Below are 13888 nucleotides of genomic sequence, written 5' to 3'. Positions count from 1 at the left end.
CCTCTGTTTGAATTTCAGAATCTTGGGCTTTGTCTTGCCTTCCACTTCCCTGAAAACTGTGTCTAATTTCATACTGGGGTATTACTTAATAGTGGAGACTCTACAACAGTGATAAACAACAATGTGCTTGGAATTTTTAAAATATCCTAAAGACAATGAGAAGCAGTAACTCAATTAGTTCCTTAGTTTGCTAGTTTGTCAGTTTCAGAAACAGAGTCCTTTAGTATGAGGTAAGGCCACAGTAATTCTCCCAAAACTAAACATGGCAGAAGATGGACCTGTTTAGGAGGCAGCAACAGGAAGAATTGTAAAGACTTGCAAAACTTTTAAAGATGAGAAAAGGAAAAGTCATGAAATTGGCAGTAGAGAGAAGAGGGATAAACTGCTAATAGAAATGGAGGTAGGAAAAAAAGGAGAGCTGTCAAAATAAAGAATGAGAAGCTAAATCTTCCTGCAACTACTCTTTTTTCCTTTTGCCTCTTTTCTTTTTGATGTCATTCCATTGTTTGCCTAGAACAGAGCAAGAGATTAGGGAGGTAGAAAGAACTTAAAATATTTTCATAGAACAAAGCAATACTTTAATTAATAGTAGCACAAGGTATGTCTACACAAGATGCTTTACTGTAAAGTAGCATAGTTTATTGCACAGTAAGCATGTGCATCTACATGTGCACATGCTTACTGCACAGTAAACCTTGCTAATAGCAACTAATTTGCTACCTGCAGATGCAAATAGCAAATTTACTCATGAGTAGTTACTGCACAGTAGTGCTTGTGTAGATGCCTGCCCAGGAGCAAATCTGCTCCTGGTCAGCCAGCCACCAGGGGGTAGGATATAGCTTCCTGCCCCTGGAAGCTGCCTCCTGCAAGGGTGGGCTCCACCACCAGAGCTCTGGCAAGGACTATGTCTCCCTGCCCTGGAAGCAGGGAGCTCCAAGCCCCCTGCTCCAAGATCATGATGGTGAAGCAGGGGCTGGGAGATGAGGATCCTTATCTCCCAGCCCTCACTCCCCATTTGTGACCATGGAGCTAGGAGATCCTTATCTCCCAGAGCTAGCTCTGTGTTCGTGGGGCTGGTGCTGGGAGATCTTTGTCTCCCAGCCCCAACCCCACAACTGTGGAGCAGGTGCTAGGAGACAAGGATCTCCCAGCCCAAGCCATGCAACTGCAGAACTTGGGCTGGGAGATAAGGATCTCCCAGCACTGGTTTCCTGATTGTGGAGCTGGTGTTGGGAGCTCCCTGATGGCAGGAGCTGGGGAGCCTGTTCCCTGCTCAGCGCCATGAGCGCAGAACTGGGTGGGGAACAGGCTGGGGAGCTGAGTGGGGAACAGACTCTCCAGCCCCCATGCTCATGGAGCTGAGTGATTGCAGAGTGGGGGCTGGGAGGTCCCAGCACCAGCTCCCTAATTGAGACAGGGGACTTGAAAGGAGCTGCAGGTCCCAGCTCCCAAGCTCCCCAACCTGTTCCCCACCCAGCTCCATGCTTGCAGAGCTGAGCAGGGAACAGGCTCTCCAGCCCTAGCCCTGCAATTGTAGAGTGGGAGCTGGGAACTGTCCCCATCAGGGGCAGATCCAGCCCTGTGCCCTGATTGGGTGATTGAGGCATGGGGCTGGGAAAGTGCTGCATGGGTTGGGCAGATCCTGGCCCCCTAACCCATCTATCAGTAGGGCAACTAGTAGCGAGCCCCTGGCTGGGCCACTGCACTGGCACATGGGGCAGAGAGGCTCACTGATACTTGCCCCACTGGTGGATGGGGCAGGTGGCTAGGACCTGCCCCACCCCTGTAGCTCTTTCCAAGCCCCATGCCTTGATCACCTGATCAGGGCATGGGGCTGGGACCTGCTCCACTCCACAACTGCCGGGTAGGGGCTGGAGAGCTTGTTCCCTGCTCAGCTCTGCGAACATGGAGTTGGGTGGGGAACAGGCTGGGGATCTTGGGGGCTGGGACCTGTCCCTCCCCTGCAGCTCCTTCCAAGTCCCTTGACCCAGTCAGGGAGCTGGGGCTGGGAGCTCCCTGCTGCCCGGGCAGGGGGACATTGTCCCCACCCGGGCAGCAGGCAGCTGCCTTGAGGGCAGGAAGAATTGTCTCAGCCCTGCCCAAGAGACAGCTGTCACCTGGCCCTGTACTCCCTGCCAGCCCCAGGCTAGTAACAAGGGGAAGCCTTGATCTCCCCCTGGTGGCAGCAGGGGCCCATTGCAGGGCTGCAGGAAGTGGGAATAGTTTGCTGCTAGGAGCAGCAAGTCTGGTCCCATGTCTCTGCATGTGTAGATGCTTGCCCGGGAGCTTTTAGTCATGAACAGTTTACTTACAAGTAAACTGATCTTGGAACAAATGCACGTGTAGATGCACCCACAGTGTTCTTTTAGTAAACTCATCTTCGATAGAGTTACTCTTGTTCTTCCCAGCATAAACAATTTAACAACCACAATTTCAAAGGAGGCACCTACTACTATAAACTGAATCCATTTACCAAGTCCCTTCTGATATCCCCCCCAGAACACCAGTACCTTCTTAATGGAACTCTAAATGGTAGAGACAGCACTAGGTAATCTCACATACTTCCTCTACACTTATCAACACTTAAATGGGAGCTAAGATGAAAGATAAAGAAAAAGCATTTATGATAAAGGAGGTATTTATTTTTTTGGTATTCCAGAGGGAGGCTCCTTGTTCAAAATGCTCCCAGGAAGCTAAATAAGATGACACAGAAATGTAATATGGGTGGAGATGCAAGAAGAATTTGGCCTCCCTCCCCAAACTGGACCAAAATTATAGACAGATCATTAGAAATGTTATTAGTGTCTTATTTTCCTATGTGATTATCCACAAGGGTTATATTACTCAGCTCAAAAATGCTGGTGATCTACACTACTTTTTCAGTAAAGAAATAAATTATGAATTGATCTCAAGCTTTGGATTCCAGTGGTGTGGCTGATTTTCTTGCTACTATGCCCAGTATTGCCTATGGTTTACTGCATGACAAATGTAAATACACTTGCACACATAATGGAGAGGACACCTACCAATTACCATGCACTGAAAGAAATTATTGCTGCCACATTCTACACAGCAGAAATGGAAAATGCAGAAATCCATACCTAATCTGTTGGATGGGTTCCTTTTGAAGAGGGCTCGCAACAAACTCTGGGCTTCTATGCTCAAAAACTGAGGCATTCCCAGCTTGGCTCTGAAAGGACAGAACATTTCCTCCAAATTTTCATATTTACAGCTGCAGTTCATAGGTTAACTTAATTGGGGCATGCGCGCGCACACACACACACACACACACACACACACACACACACATGTATGTACATACTCTCGTGCATTTGTCACCAAAGGTGCAAGTACCTAAACAGATTACAAAAAGACAGCATAATCTTCCTCCTATTGAAGCTGAAGGAAGTTTTGCCACTGACTTTAACAGGAGCAGGATGAGACCTGAAGCACCTTATACTACCACACAGTTAAGGTTGCACAAGGGTTCTAAGGGGTTATTTGCAGATATTTCTACATTTTTTCAATTGTTTCCCTTTATAGTTGGCAATCTTTTTCTTCCCCCCCCCCCGGTTGTTCCTCATTCAAGGTCAAGCACAAATAAATTCCGAAGTCCGAGTGCAAAATTTTTTTGGGAATGTTTTTGAGTCGTAATGGCTGTTTAAAAAAAGGAAGAGAGCAATAATAAACAGTATATTTTGCTTTGTTTAAAAACCTCAGGCTTCTACGAATAGCTCTGGTACTTCAATGGTACATGAAAGAAATCAGAAATTGGCAGGGAGTATGTGCGTAACCTTGCAAACTTTTATGCATGTGCTCAACATTGATTTAATGTGAAGGGAGGAAAGTGAAGGGCTTAAAAGTCAAGAAATGACTACGCAGAGTTTTCACCACCTTGTACATGTTTTATAAGTGAGTCTTTTATTACATTCAAATATTTTCCTTGAAAAGCCCTCTCGACAGGTTTATCATAAACCACCCATTCCATTTCCTATCATTTATTCTGGATGTGATTTTCAAACCATCTAGCAGACTCAGAGGTGCAGTTTGTAGTAATGTGAACCCCTATACACAGTTTTCAAAATTCATCTTCTGTGTGTGTTTGTTCTTAGATACATTCTGTATACTTAGGTTCAACAGCTCATTCAATGAGCTCAGATAACATGTAGGTAGACTAAACGGATTTCATACTCACTTGAGAATGAGAGCCATTGTCTCCTTCCTGTCTTTCCCCTGGAATGGTAGTGAACCAGTCAGCATCTCAAACTGTAGAATAATAAAAAAAGTAATAAATTGATTTGCTTTACGTAGCATTTCTATATTTGACTTGTTTATTTTATTCACTTCAGTTTCACTTATAATGAAATGTTTAGACTACAGATGTCAAAAAATAGAGTTATACAAAGAAGATAGTAGAAATTTACTTGCCATCATAACCTATACAGAATATCAGGGACCAATACTATATTTCTCCTCAAAGGACTGCCTATGGAATTGCTCACACCTAGAACTTGGGAATCATGCACTAGTAGAAACGTTATAACAGCTTGGTTCTTAGGGATAATATGAATCTGCTTCCTCCCTCTTTCATTTTCCTGGATGCACTCCCATCATTTTTTTGACTTTCAGATCTAAACAAACCTAAAAACTCAAAGCAAAATCAGTCGCAATTACTAAATTTTGCCAGACTAATACGCGAAAACATCAATCAGTCAGGGTTCCTTTGAAACTGAGCAATCCTTTCAACAAGCCTGAACTGAATTTCATGTTTATAATGAAAGCCCAAACTGAGGAAGCTTCCTTGGTTTGAATTTCATTTTGCTTTTCATGCTCATACCAACAGCATCATATCTGCAAAGATATGCAGTATTGGTTGATGTGTAGACAAAGAGAGACCAGGGATGTAATTCAACCATGTCATAAATTAGAGCAACTTCCACTGAGGATAATGGGAATTGTGTCTGCTTACATCTGGACTAGGCCTGGGACCCTTCTTTGTAATAACATATAAACCGCTTAATAGTCAGTTATTTAATTATAAGCATTTATAATAACACCTTGTGTTGAGTTGTACCTTACCAGGTGAGTCATTCTACTAATTACAGGGATGCAATTTGTGCAGTAAGGTCCTATTTAATATTGAAATAGGTGGAAAAATCTTACACAAACTTGACTCCTCCTTTTACACCTTAAATAAGTTCCCCTTAAGTCTTGCCATTGAGTCCTTATTACTTGCAGAATGATTTTTCATTTTTGGAAGTCTCAAAGCACCTTACAAAGTTGGGTCAACTTTATTATTACAACTGTTCAGCTGAGGAAACTGAGGCAAAGTGATTTCCCCAAGGCCAAAGAACAAATCACCAGCAGGGACAAGGCATCCTGTCAGTCTGTCAACATGTTGATGCATTGACTCACGTTTTCTCCATTTTGTTTACTATCAGGTAATTAAAATAACTGTAAGTTAGTCTAGGAATAATAAGCAAGTACCTAGTGGTTATTTTTATTTTTCTTGGAATAACCAGGACAGTGCTAAAATTTGCTCTGCTTTAATTAAAACAAATAATGTAAGACACTAATATAAACAGCTCATGTATACTTACACGTTTATCCATTTCACTATTTCAAAGAATATAAAAAGTAAAACTAATAACGCCCCCTCAAGTAATAGCTATCCTGTATTTATTTAGGGCTAACATATTTTTTAAAAAGTAAACAAACAAAAATCCCTATCCCAAAGCTTAAAAAGGAGCTTAAATTCTGTAAAGGGGAAGTGGAACCCCCCAATTTTTTTTCTCCTTGAAATTTAAGACCATAAACTCTACATCTCATTGACTTCCCTAGGATAACACCAGTGAAAGGGAGGACAGAATTTACATTGCCACGTTAAGTTTAAGTGTCAGACAAATATGTTTTGATGATATCTAAAATCAGTTCCTCCATTAGGAGATGTGTGTGCGTGCATATTTGTATGCATGTATAAATGCGTCCCATATTTACCTAAATCCAAGATAACTTCACATTTAAGATGATCCCTCAATAGTAAAATTGTTATAATTTTCCATGTTGACAATCTAATATTTGGAGGGGCCATCTCTAATAAATTTTTTCCTTAAATTTGTCCTTCTCACTGCTTCAGCAGAGAAAGCAGTGGTAGGAAAGGTCAACAGCTATAGGAGGCAGGCAGAACCAGCACCCTGTCACATCTAGAGCCAGATCTGGAGCTGCTGCAACCAGCATGGCTGCTGCCTGTAGGCATGCTGCTGGTTCCATGCATGTGCTCCATGCCCCCAGAGTCAGAGCTGCAACTAAGAGTAAGCAGCAGTGGGAGGGGCGAGGGAAGAAGTGGCAAGGACGCAGAGGTGATAGAGAGACACAGAGGCTGCAGGAGGCAGCTGGCAGGTGGGACAGAAGCTGCAACTCCAGTTCTGTCTCAACTCTAGGTCAGGGCTGGAGCTGGAGCCACCTGGCCTACCACTTTGTATTCAAATCAAAGACTAGGGGCTTTTCATCCCACACAGAATAGGGGGAAAACCTTGTCTTGGATTTGAGGAAATACAGTGTGTATGGGAGGCATGAGATATCATGCAACAAATAAAGAAGGAAACGGAAATATTCAGACGAGGCAAAATGCCAGAAAGTTCAGGGCATTTCCTAAAATTGAAAATCTCTACAAATGTCCCTTTTTTAGATTTACTTTCTGTGGTATTTTAACATGCTTTTCAAAGGTGAAGCTGAGATGATTATGAACTATCTCTTGATTTTTATTTTTTTTAAAAAAGCATTACATAAATGTTAACTAGTTTTGTCTTCTTTCATCAGCGCTTCATTTTAATTTTTTAACAGAGATTGGCACTGTTTACTCATTGCTGCTTGAAGTGAAATCATTGCATTCCTTGTAGATCTTAAGTCATTCCACATTTAAGAGAGATCATTCATCATCATCAACCACACTGTAACTTTATGCACATCAAACCTTCACTTCTTTTGTGGTGACCCCACCACTGAGTTATCTAGCGTAGGTGGGGAAAAAACCTAATTTTATTTAAAGATTCATAGTACCATTTGCTGGCAGTGTCTGCACAGCAATAATCCATGAATTCAAAGTCTACAAAACTAGTCCGCCAAGCTTTAGCGGGTTAGTTTCACTCAGAACATCCCCCAGATTGTTTCATTCTGTTCTGAATGAGTTTCTTTACCTGAGCTACCCAAGCTACTGCATTTCCTGTTTTAGGTAAGGTGCAGTTCTGTGATGCTTGTGAATCTGCCTTTCCTAAAATTAAGAACCATCATGCTTATTTCATGCCTGAATGAAGGCAGGCCTAGACACCTTCAGAACCATAAATATGGAACCATTTGACCTGATAAGAACTCTTAAAATGGTGTCACCAGCAGTCAGTCACCAGGAAAAGCACTACATGACTTAAAGATCTGGATCAGAGAAAAAAAGAAACACCAGTATGATAGTTGTTTTAGTTGGAGAGAGGACAAGTCAATAATTAGGAAGGCTTAACTTTTTTGACGGGACACATCATTCACATGTGCAAGCTGGACTAAGATATAAATAAGACCTGGCAGGAAGGCTGGGAACGGTGGTAGCCTTGGAGGCTAGGAAGGAAGTCATTATTCTATTCTGATTAAATGGAATATTCAGTAACACTTTCAAAAAGTGCCTAAGTAACATGGAAGTTCAAGTCCAGGTTTCAAAGAGACCTACCCTTCAGGAGCCTAAGCTTCATTCAAAGGAACCAAGTCATTTTTTTTTCATTGGGACTTAAACCCTTTTGAAACCTGAACCCTTCATTTAAGCAATGAGAGAAGTACTAACCCTGAGCTGTGTCTATTCCACAACTCCAAAGAAGATGCTGTGAGTTCGAGTTTGGTATCTAACATAGTAATTTAACAATAGCTGGGCGAGCAGGGCATGAGCCCTAGGCACTACCTAATGGGGGTGCAGAATGGAGCTGGGATGGCACCGTACCCTCTTATCCCCTCTCTCTCCAACCCCTCTGTACTCTTCATCCTCTCTAAAGCAGCTCGGGTTTGGCAGTGGGGAAGGCAGAGGAGTGGCAGTGCTGAGAGTTGCAGGAGCAGTGGCTGGTAGTTTGCTGCTACTAATGGAGATGTTATCTCCTTTTTGCTGCTGAAAATCATTGTTTTTTGGCTGCTTGACACGCACCAGTGGCAAAAAAGGTGGCAACATCTCTCCATCCAGCAGCAAATTCTGGACGCTGCCCCTCCTCTACACACTGCAGCTATCCAGGGTGCAGTGTCGGCCTTTGATCTAACATGTTATCCCTCTAACGCTTTCTCTCTTGTCATCTTCTTGCTATTAAACACCTAATTAAAAAACCTGACTGCTACAGTGAATTTAATTTGGTACACTGTCTGATACTGTATCAGGTGACACCAGTCTGAGACAGCCTGGTCAGAGGCCACCTAGGAAGAAAAGGTCTGTTGTTTCCACTCACAAGGGATACCATAGAAAGAACTGATTTACCACACAGGCACAGAGCACCAATCAACCTGAACATATGTGGTTCAGATGCCACACTGTTTAAAACAAAAGAAATTCTGTAAGTGGCAATAAGCTGTGTTAGTAACTCTCGTGCATGGTGAAGAGAACATCTTTTACCTCTGCCTTCAATCACCAGCAATTTGTTACTGCATTTCTCTAATTACATGTTTCTAATATAAGGGTCGCATCAAATTCAAGAGACATGCACTTAACATTAATATTTAAAAGTCAGTGCTGCTACAGTGCATCATACGTATCTGCGTTTCTTGCTTCACCAAGTTGAATCAAAGCAGCAGCTGGAAGAACGCATTTGTGTTTCTGTAACTGCAATGCTAATGTGTTTAATGTAATGCTGAAGAAGGTTAAGAAAACATTAAGTAAACAGCCAACCCATCTTCAAAAACTGAAACAGCTCATCTTGTCATTAGTTAAAGCCACTGCACAATTCCCTACATATTCCTGTTGATTTTCAAAGAATATTGGCAATCCTGCTCCACCCTGAATATAAAACTTGATAAAGGGAGTTAACAATAACAGCTATAACCCCTTCATGTAGACAGAGCCTTTGTTGGGGGGAGGGAGGAGCACGGAGGTCCACAGTGCAGGGACTGGGAGTGAGGCTGTAGGCATAAATACACATTGTAGGATTTTGGTCAGGCGAATAGGCATCAGACCCTCTCTAGAGCGTTGCTAAAAGGTTCAGATTCTATCCACCCGTCGCATGTAAGATATACCTTAGTATGTTCCTTGACCATTGTATACTTATCCCTGGGATCTTATATGGGGCCCAATGGCCTGGTTCCTGCCCGCTCCTATACACGCTCTGGCACCATTATGGTATCCTCATTGGGTACAAGATGGCAAGTGCACCATCCTTTAGCTATGAAGGACTGCTGCCTTTTCCCAAGCCTGCCTGCTCTCCTCATACCAATAAGTAATGGGAAAGGTAATGTTTTTATTATCCCAATTAGTCAATCATATAGAGCATTTAAACACACATTTTTTTCCAGCGATGCACCGGATACCCTCCACTTCAGAGCAGACTTGATTAATCGAGTCTGCTCCACACGTGAGCTGAGGCAAACTGCAGTGCACCATGTGCAGTTGTATAAAGTGGAGAAATGTGCATCAGCATGAAGAAAATGGTGGTGGTGGTGCACTTTTGAACTAAAGCACCTTCAAGGTGTTTTAGTTCAAAGGAGCACTGCTGCCATTTTCTTAGCGCTGACATGCATTTCGCCACTTATACAACTGCATGCATCACAGCCCAGGCAACGCATACATGTATAAAAATGCCCATAGGGTGCCTATAAATGTGCTGAGGGGGAGGGATGGGGGGCATTTTATTTAGAGTGGTTCCCAGAGGGCCTCTCTAATTAAAATGTTACAGTGTCATGTGTACTAAGCCCCTGCGTGTTTAAAAATGGCCACGGGGTGCTTTAACTAAAGCTCATTCAATGAGCTTTAGTTAAAGCTCCCCAGTGGCCATTTTTAAACCCGTGATGGATTATACATGTGACGCTGCGGCAATATCAGAGCATTTTAGTTAGAACACAGAGCAGATTCGATTAATCGAGTCTGCTCCAATGCATTCAAACCACAGCGTGTCAGAGCTCACAGATAGGCACCTAAAGCGATGCTCAGAGATTCTCTAGCAACACCATGATATGGATTATGTAGCCAGTGGTTCCCTAGCAACAGCATAGTATGGATTATTAATTTATGCTTCTCTAATAAGTAGCTGTGAGGGAATCTCTGAGGGCTCCCTAGTTACCATGCTAGGTGTCACGGGGGCACTTGGGTGCCCCATGCCTAAGTAGGGATTAGGGCCTTTGCTAATTGCCAGGGCAGTGCTGGTTGCTGGAGCAACCAGGTTGGTCAGGTGACCAGAAGGGGGCAGGGCCGGGCCCTTATAAACAGTCCAGGCCGGAGCTTGGCCAGTAGTTCCCTGCTGGTAGCTGGAGGAGTGAGAGCTCTGCAGTGGAGCCGAGCTGCATCGGGCAGGCTGACAGAACGAGTAGCTGCATCATGGCAAGGGGGGAGAGAACCCTGACTAGGAGGTCTTACTGGAAGGCCAGGTGGGGCCTGGACTTTATGTTATAGCCGGTAGGCTTATTGTTCTGTTACAGCTGGTTGGCTTATGGTTCTGTTATGTTAGTTGTGTAAATAAACCGGAGGACTGGGTGAGGCTGTAGGGGTGCGAGGAGGCCTCACGGGAGCTCCCCAGTAGTCTGGGGGTTCTGGGGTGCCCTGTTTGGGTGCAGAGCAGTGCCTGGGAGGCATGGCTGTTTAGCACCGGTGAGGTGCGGTGTGTGGGGGTTGAGATGCCAGCCCGAGGGCGGTATTCTGCCCAGTTGGGCGAAGGACCCTGAGAAGGGTCAGGGGGCCAGGCACGGCTGCGTGCCACCTGAGCCCCGAGTGCGGTTTAGCGTGGGACAGACCCCAGAGAGGGCGATAGCACGGGACAGAGCCCCGGAGGGGGTGAGAGCATTGCGGTGAGCCCCGGAGGGGGCGAGAGCATTGCGGTGAGCCCTGAGTGCAGAGAGCGCGTGTATAGGCCCGAGTGCAGGTGAGTGTAAGAGTCCGGAGTAGGGCAGGCACGTGGTTAGAGGCCTGAGGCAGGGCCGGAGCGTGCAGGTGGGAGCCTGAAGAGGGCGATTACACTAGCCAAACCCCGGAAGGGGCGAGACCGGTCTTGTACAGCGAGGGCGCGAGAAGCGCGGGACAAGCCCCAGAGAAGGGCGAGGGCGCGAGAAGCGCGGACATAGGCCCCAGCAAGGGTGAGCGCGAGAAGCGCGATTTAAAAAAACCCGGAGTAGGGCAAGCGCGCGGGTGGAGGCCCGAGGCCGGGCCGGAGCGTGTGATCTAGAGCCTGAAGAAGGGCAAACACTCGAGTAGGCCCCAGAGAGGGGCGAGGGCTAGCGAACACAGGGGCGCTAGAGCAAGGGGCGTCGGTTGCGTGACAAGCCCAGTGGCGCCCGAGGAAGGGTGTGGGTTGCGTGACAAGCCCAAGGTGCCAGGCAAGGCACAAGTGACCAGACAACGTCTGGAACAGCTGCGAGGCTTGGGGCGTGCTAAAGGGGAGGTAGGAGGCACGCATAGCTCATAAGGCTGGGGTTGCACCAAGTCACCCCATCTGGTATGGGGGGGCAGTATGAGCAGAACACTGTGTCCAAGGGGATCATAAGGCAGCCTCCCATATCAAACTATTATACCAACAAGACGTGGCGGGTGAGAATAGAGGGTGCTGGATCGCTCACTTGGCACGGTAGGGGGCGCTAGCGGGATCATGGCAGCTCCTAGGCCCCACTCCGTGACACTAGGCATTATAGGATGCCATATGTTCCTGCCTTAGTTCATAACTAGTTACACTATTTCCTCCTCTCCATCTTCAACTGATGGTATACTTTGATGTGAACCAGACAGTAATATTTATTTGATGATTCTAGATGGCAAGAAAATGAGAGAAGCAGCCCCATGGTGCCTACAGTGGAGACGTTGTATAAAGACCTTGCATACATGTGTAGAAGGGGGAACCATATTCCTTGAGGGTACATGTAACGGGAATGTTAGGTCACTGGCTCCTGCTGAAGATAAGAAAGCAAGTCTATGTCTGGTGTGGGGAACACTAGGATGGGAGCAGAAGATGGAAAAAGAATAGGCTATGCAAACACTTGAAGGCCTGGTCTGTTGAAATGTTGTGAGCTTGGGGTAACATTCAATGTTGCACTACAAACCTGAGTCCACATGATTTCAGAGAGAGAAGCATTTGTGTCAGGACTCCTTGGTTGTGATCTCAGCTCTGCTAGTGACTGCCTATGAGGTCTGGGCAAGTCACTTAATTAGCATCTTATTTTTCCCATTTGTAAAACAGAGTTAATAATCATGGTGTGAAACATAACTAATTGGTGCTTGTAAATAGCTTAAAGATCTTCACATAGCAGGTGGTATACAAATCCAAAATGCACTTCCACAGCAATGGAAATACAGTTATATTTAGATTTGGTGATAGGTATTGATCTGTTCAAATAAGTACTTGTATATTGTCCAGTGCTTGGTATTTAAGATTTTGTAGTATAATTAAGTTTTAAGTAAAAGTGATGGCAGAACAGAATATTTTTTTTCTGGACAAACTACTATGAAGTAGTTTTGTCTGCTTGCACAGATGTTGTAAATGCATTCTAAAATAAAAAAAGAGATTTCATTTTATTAATTATGCATTTATCACACTGCATAGACACTTAACCTTTTTTTCTTCCGTGGCCTCCAAACCTGTCACCATTCACACCTATGACTATTCTTCCCCCACATGCACATAAGGCTGTCTGGCTGGTACAGGCTTTCCCTCACAGTCAGCCATCCACAATAGCCTGAAGGTTTATTGCTCTGTAAATCAACCAGAGAGCACAAGAAGAGACCAATGCATCTCTTGGCCTTCCAACAGACTGATGACATCTCAAAAACAGGCTAATCCACTAGGATCAAAAACTGTGTTGTGGGTTCCAAAATCTCTCACAAAGCAGCAACAAATAGACCAGATATAACTACAACTATTTAACTCTTTGGCTCAATCACTGAATAATGATATCCTTGATGAAAAGCTTTCAATAATGTCACTGGAGCAGAACTATATCTAGGTGTAACAGACAACCCTTGCCCTGTTACTGGGGGAAGACTATGAGGCCAGCAGGACCGTCAAGGGCCTTTAAGAGCACGGTCTTTGTGGCCCAGAGAAAAGGGAACTTATGGGAGGAAAAAGGTAGCTGCAAGGGCCTTCAGAGAGAAAATCCAGGTGGTAAGCAGCCAAAGGAAAAGAGATACGGTCCCTGCAATGGCCAGTAGCTCTGCCCTAAGGAGTGGCCAACTGCTGAAGTAATTGCATCCAAAGGACAGGTAACTGGCAGGGCTGCAGGGTCTAATAATCAACCCCTGTACTCAGGCCAGACAATAGGTCTGGCTAGCTGGAAGTGGAGGGGCTTGGGGAATAAGAAAGCTTAGCCTCAGGCTAGAGGGACATTCTAGCCCTAGCTGGGGAGGAGGCAGGACTCCCAGTCAGAAGCCAGTGATACAGTCAGAAGCCAGTGATATAGGCCAGTTAGTCTTACCTTGATCCTGGTCAAGCTTTTTGAGAAAATTATTCTGGCACATATCCACGAGGGGTCAGCAGGGGAGGTCATGCTTAGGGGCAACCAACACGGGTTCATTAGAGGCAGGTCCTGTCAGACCAACCTGGTGGCCTTCTATGATCAGATCACCAAATCCTTAGATGCAGGGGTAGCAGTGGACATAGTCTTCCTGGACTTTCGGAAGGCCTTCGACACTGTCTCTCACCCTGTTCTCATTAAGAAACTGGGGGACTGTGGTGTCGACACC

The 13888-nt window shown here is 45.1% G+C and overlaps 1 protein-coding gene across 1 annotated transcript in view; it reads right to left on the bottom strand.

Moving 5' to 3' along the window:
• RPS6KA2 (ribosomal protein S6 kinase A2) overlaps window positions 1–13888 on the bottom strand; it is a 361817-nt gene that overhangs the window by 133724 nt on the left and 214205 nt on the right. The window contains exons 9-10 of the mRNA XM_019527256.1: window positions 4196–4266; window positions 3102–3190 (exon numbers count right to left, since the gene is read on the bottom strand). Coding sequence (XP_019382801.1) covers window positions 3102–3190; window positions 4196–4266 — 160 coding nt within the window. The remainder of the gene's footprint in view (window positions 1–3101; window positions 3191–4195; window positions 4267–13888) is intronic.

Source organism: Gavialis gangeticus, unplaced genomic scaffold, assembly GCF_001723915.1.
Source record: "Gavialis gangeticus isolate Ggan-Ray unplaced genomic scaffold, GavGan_comp1, whole genome shotgun sequence".
Taxonomy (NCBI): domain Eukaryota; kingdom Metazoa; phylum Chordata; order Crocodylia; family Gavialidae; genus Gavialis; species Gavialis gangeticus.
Note: the sequence above shows the minus strand (reverse complement) of the source record. Positions and strands in the feature narration are given on the sequence as shown.